Raw genomic sequence first — 6000 nt, 5'->3', positions numbered from 1 at the left:
ATGAGTCATTCCGGTGCGGTGGAAATTAGGGCGAAGCAAGAAGTTCAGCGCCCTAACTCGATCAATCCGGTGGTTCCGCCGGTGGACGAATGGTGTCTGTGGTCTTCTGAGGTGGATGGTTGTGCACTAAAACCCTGCTTGGTTTAATAAAGTAGAGAGAAATACTTGTCTCTCTTTGAAGAAGGTATTAGGGTTTTGTTTGTTCTAACCCATCTCTGTTTCTTTGAAGCGACGAATCGGAAGAAAATGTCAGATTTCCTACCTCATGATTTGTTCATCGACGTCCTCACCAGACTACCGGTCAAAACCCTCATCCGGTGCGCTTGTGTCTGCAAATCATGGTACTCTTTGGTCACAAACCCCAATTTCATCACCGCACACCACAATCGATCATCCATTGTGAACAACAACAACCTTGTACTACTTCGAAGCTGCTCTGATGATGATGCCAATGTAGTGCATTACTCACTACTACGTTCTGAAAACGGAATGTTCTCTAATTATGCAGAGCTTGGGCTTCCATTGAAGAGCTACAGAAACCCTTCTCTGAGGATAATAGGTATCTGCAATGGGCTCGTATGCCTTTCTGATGACTTGCACGGTTATGGGGTGAAACTTTATCTATGGAATCCATCGATTCAGAAGACGATAACGCTTCCTCCATTACGTATGAACTTTCAATCACACGGCCCTTTTAAGCATAGCATTGGGTTTGGCTTTGATGCCCGAACTGATGACTACAAGGTTGTCAGGACTGTGTATCTCTTCTGTCAACCCAATAATTGTGAACCTCCTCCAGAGATAGACATTTTCAGTCTGAGCACAGGCACATGGCGGAACATCAGCCATTTGGGTCTTTCACATAACATCTGCGAGCGGGCTCCACAGGCTTATCTGAACGGGACTGTACACTAGCTAGCTTTTGAGCCGGAGATCAATTTCTTGAACTTGATCGTGTCATTCCACATGGGTGGGGAGATAATGGTGCCAAGTAGCATTGCTCATGACATATTAAATCTTCATGTTGCTAAGTTTCGAGAATCACTCTCTCTGATTGTTGGTAGTTGGGACGGAGGTACTTGTTGCATATGGGTGATGAAGGAGTATGGCATATCAGAGTCATGGACTAAACAATTCAATATTGATATGACTGGAGGATTATTCAATAATGTAGTAGCTGGTGAAATTCTATTTGGGATAAAAGATGGGTTTCTGGTAGCTTATTATCCTCAATCAGAACAATTAATGCAACTTCATATTCGTGCATCTAGAGATGAAGATGAATACTATGACGACTCATTTTATGCAGATGCTTATACAGAGAGCCTAGTTTTACTTGGAGCTAAGAAATCGTGGAAAAGAAGAGCAAAATTAGCCCCCCTCTTTTTTCCCAAAAAATATTACAGTCTTTTGCTTATCAAAAAAGAGAACAAAGAAGAAAAGAAAGAAGAGGCAAGACGGGTGATTTTACTTACTTTTACATCTTCTATTTGCTATTGCTGTTGCTAAGTTCCGTTATGGCTACATGTGAATGTAAAAGCTTGACCTAGCATTTAAATAACCTCTATTTTATCATTGCCCGGATAGGTAGCATAAACTTCAAAATTGTCAATTTCTGTTTCAAATTCCATCTTTGAGTAGTTACAGTTAATTTTTATTTTTATATATTTGTCTGCATGTTCTTTCAGGGCTGTGATCAAGGTGGAAAATCAAAGTGTGGAAGCCGGAGAAGGTGGAGAACTTTTGAAAGAGTAGAAGTGGCATCGCGAACTCTTTCCCTGGTTTTTGGTTACTTTTTGGTATACTTACGTGGTTAAAAACTTTATTTCGGCAATATTTGACTCAATCATTATGCTTTTGAACTTTTCCAGCATTTGTGCTGAAAGTATATGTTATCTGTATTGCTTATTTTTGTATGTCATTGTATCTTCTAAATTTTGTATTGGGGTACGAGCCACATTATATTATATGAATTACGTTTTCAAGAGCAGTTTCTTTTTGTTGAGTCGCTGGATATCATGCCAAGCATTTAGAAGTCACTAGTTGGTGATATTTTGTTGGAATCATATCTAAAAACTTTATTTCAGCAATATTTGACTCAATCATTATGCTTTTGAACTTTTCCGGCATTTGAGCTTGATTGTCTTTAGATGTTATGCTGAAAGTATTTGTTATCTGTATTGCTTATTTTTGTATGCCATTGTATCTTCTAAATTTTGTTTTGGGGTACGAGCCACATTATATTATATGAATTACGTTTTCAAGAGCAGTTTCTTTTTGTTGAGTCGCTAGATATCATGCCAAGCATTTAGAAGTAACTAGTTGGTGATATTTTGTTGGAATCATAGCTAGTTTTTCTTTTGGCTCGGATAATGCTAGACACGGTTGAGGTTGGCTTGTTTCGCTGGCTAGCAATCTTGAGTTCGAAATTGAGCTCAAGTTCATTGCTGAAGGGCCTAACATGAATGTGGCTTTTGTTACGAAGGAGAATGAACTTCTGATGCCCCATTTTGATAAAAATCTTAGTGGGTGTACAGCTTGGAGATTTTTTATTCTTGCAGAGGGCCTGGTGAAGGAGGGGAAGCTTCGGGGAATAAGAGTAGGAAATGTAACTGTTGATGAAGGAAAAAGGCGGATGAGATGATGTTGATTGGCAGTGGAGTTCTTGTTCATTCAGTTGTTCAGTGGGATGGGCAGGTTATTGGCGATGGTAAGAACTTCTCTGCAATCCATTATGCATCCCTCGAAATAGTATGTTTAATATGTGTGTGTGTGTGTATATATATACATGCCTGCTAATAAATACATTTGATCTGTTTGATATTATTATGGGACCAACTCTCCCTAACACTGAAAACACACGCACAGTTCATTCTCTCTATCCTGACAGAAAATCCAAAATGCTAAACCTCCTGAGTATGTTACAAACACAGTATTTCATATTTATGCAAATTAATTCGATAGAGTAGCAAATTACTGTGCTTGTGAGCGCCTAACATTGGTTATCAGGTTTAATGGTTGGGACCGAGGAGAGAGAGAAGGAAGGTCCTGTAATTCCCTGATAATTCCGAGCGAACTACATCATTCAATGACTTCTTGTAAATCTTGTGGTACTCAGCTTTTATGTGCTGCATAGCAATCTCAGACCTCGTCACAATTAACCTGGTTTCTTTTCATCAGTTCCAAACCCTTTCATTGCCTTTTGTAGTTCCTGCAAAGTTCCAAACGTCTGTAAGATGCATGCAATTCGATCTCCTATAGATTGGGTCAAAGATATAATGGTATTAAATGTTATTGATTCAAAAAATGCATTAAAAAATGTATATAAAAAATAAAAAATATATACACTTCTAATTGTAGTATAGATATAGAAAATGGTTTCCGTGGCAACAAACGACCCTATACAATAGATGTGCACTGCTTCGTTCACTGAAAATGCGGATAAAAGTCCATACGCATATCAACCTCAAAGCCTTCGTGTCTAGATGTCCTTATATATGCAACCAAAAGCTACATCATTCATTTCACTTGATATATCAATTTATCCATGAACATAAAGAAATGAATTTTTTTAAAAAAAGAAATATTCAAGAACTAAATGGGAGTAGTTGATGGTGGTGTTTGTTGTGGCAATTGTAATATCAATCCAATGAACTCTATACACAGTTATTTTGGGGGATCAATAATGTTAAAAATTAGGTCTCCATAAAATCTACCTTGCTTAAACTCACATTCTAAGATCAATTCAGTTATAAGATAAACCGAGACAAAGGGAGACGCTTCAATTTTCATGATCTCCGGAGGCATGTTTTTCAATATCATGTTTAAGGTCGACCTTACTCATGGAATAGTAGGCTTGCTTGAACAAGTGTATCTGCGATGGAGTACGAGAGCATATCACTTCAGTGGCAACTTCAACCTCAATATAACAGCATCGTTTGTGAAATGCCACACCATTCTCTCTCGAGCAGATAACTCACTGACAGGAATAAGTAAAATTTTCTCCACCTCATCTGAACTAAAAAACTGAGACACAAGTGCAGTATTCCATAACTTAGTATGTGTGTGCAACACGTCCTTAACTAAATTAATACTGCAACCTTTTGGATAAATGGAGCGAACCATGAAATTTAGCACTCTAGCACGGTAGCACCCATGGATCTGTCTGCACGTTAATTCCTTTACCTATATCCTGTTGGGATCATATTATTATTAATTTGATATTTTATTAATAAATGTGATATTCATGCATTAGGCTTTACGTATATTTGTATGAGATGCATTATAATCCTCAAGTTGTATTATAGGTGATTTAAGTGTGTAAATGAGATTTACACGTAGGAAATTTGGGCTCACCGGTTTTTTGCACCTTGTTCGCAATTGGTGATAAAAGTTGGCATTTTTATCTGTAAGATTGTAGCACATTTGACCTCTATAAGATATGATGGTTTGTCTCAATCATTGGGGTAGTTGACTCTAAGGTAGTATGTTAGTGTGCTTAGAGTACACTAAATTGGATCACCATAAGATCACACCATACAAATTGCTGTTATTATTTTGGTGTGTTCTTATTTACTAGATATATTAAGTTATAAATCCTGAGAGGTTTAGTGAACTCAAGTTTTAGTATTAGTCACTTTGACTTACTAATTTTTTAAGGTCAATACCATGGTATCTTGGGTGGCTAATATTGGAGTGGAGCTCTGGGAACACAAATGCACAACATTGAATCCACACTCTTTATAAGACTTAGAATATCCCATTAATGCAATTTAATAAGTTTGATTACTGGAACCTGGCAAGGGCATTTTAGTAAAATGTTTACTAAATTATTTTTCTATTATTTATTTTGAAATTTTTTTTTTATAAAAGAATTTAATTTAGTGATTATAAGGATTAAATTGGTTACTCAAGGAATATAAGAAGTAAGTATGCCTTAGGTGGGACAGTATTTATTTTCTTTAGGGCTACTTATGGATATCCAATAGCGGAGGGGCTTATATATAATTATTTAGTACACAGGGCCTTGTCGTAATTTTTAAATCTTAGAGTGCAATTACAATACTATTGTGGTGCTTATTGTAATTAATTGAATATGATTGAGTTATCTATCTCTATTCAATTGGAGTTAGGATAAGGAAGCTTTCTTGGATTCTTATCTCTAACCCCGAGACGTTTTAACCGACTCTCTCAGGTCATATATTCTGTAACGCTGTTGCGATACAAAAGTATCGCTGTTGCGATACAAAAGTATCTTAGATACGATACAAAATACAGAGAGTGAGAGATCAAAGCTAAAGAAATGTGTTTTCGTATATAACGATTATTCAATCGTGCAAAGGAATGAGATTCCTTTCAGTACTTTTGATGTTTTCGTATACAACGATCATTCAATCGTGCAAAGGAATGAGATTCCTTTCAGTACTTCTGATTTGATGAAAAATCATGTGACTACTATCTAAAAAAATTTATAATTGCTTCCGTTTTCTTTCATTCCCACCCCCACCTCAAACCTCTGCGGCTAACCTCTCCGTTTTTTCCCCGCCAATGCTGGGGAGCTTTGAGTTTTGCTTACTTTATTTACTTTATTTTTGGAGTTAATGGGATGGTGTTCAAACTCTGTTGCTGATTTTGTTTTGATTGGTGGATAGATACGAAAATAGAAAATGCAATGCAGCGTCAAATTCTGATTAAGAATAGTTGAGGCATATAATATTACTGTTGCTATTATATTATTAGTCCATGCATTTCTCTAATTTTTTTATAAAATATGACAAATGGAAATATATTTTATATTCCCAAATAATAACATAAACACACATACCCATAGACGATGATTATAATGAATTTTTTGTTCAAATAACTTCCATTAAATCCATCAAACCCTTTATACAGAATGACCGATTTCCCAATATCTCATTATACCGAACAAATTGACTGTTCGGTCTTTCTCCACGACACCATCCAATATCTCTAGATACATTTATCCTATCAAATTTA

At 36.4% G+C, this 6000-nt stretch overlaps 1 protein-coding gene across 1 annotated transcript; it reads left to right on the top strand.

Annotated features, from left to right (window-relative positions):
• On the top strand, window positions 1–915 carry LOC132280960 (F-box/kelch-repeat protein At3g06240-like). Its single transcript, XM_059782706.1, has 2 exons — window positions 1–118; window positions 230–915. Exons 1-2 carry the CDS (start codon window positions 1–3, stop codon window positions 913–915), a joined length of 804 nt encoding a protein of 267 aa, XP_059638689.1.
• The last annotated feature ends 5085 nt before the right edge of the window (window positions 916–6000 follow it).

The sequence above is a fragment of the Cornus florida genome, unplaced genomic scaffold (assembly GCF_030987335.1).
Source record: "Cornus florida cultivar Cherokee Brave unplaced genomic scaffold, ASM3098733v1 CherokeeBrave_3.0.0_Hap2_Chr11, whole genome shotgun sequence".
NCBI classification, from domain to species: domain Eukaryota; kingdom Viridiplantae; phylum Streptophyta; class Magnoliopsida; order Cornales; family Cornaceae; genus Cornus; species Cornus florida.
This window is presented reverse-complemented; position numbering and strand designations above follow the sequence as displayed.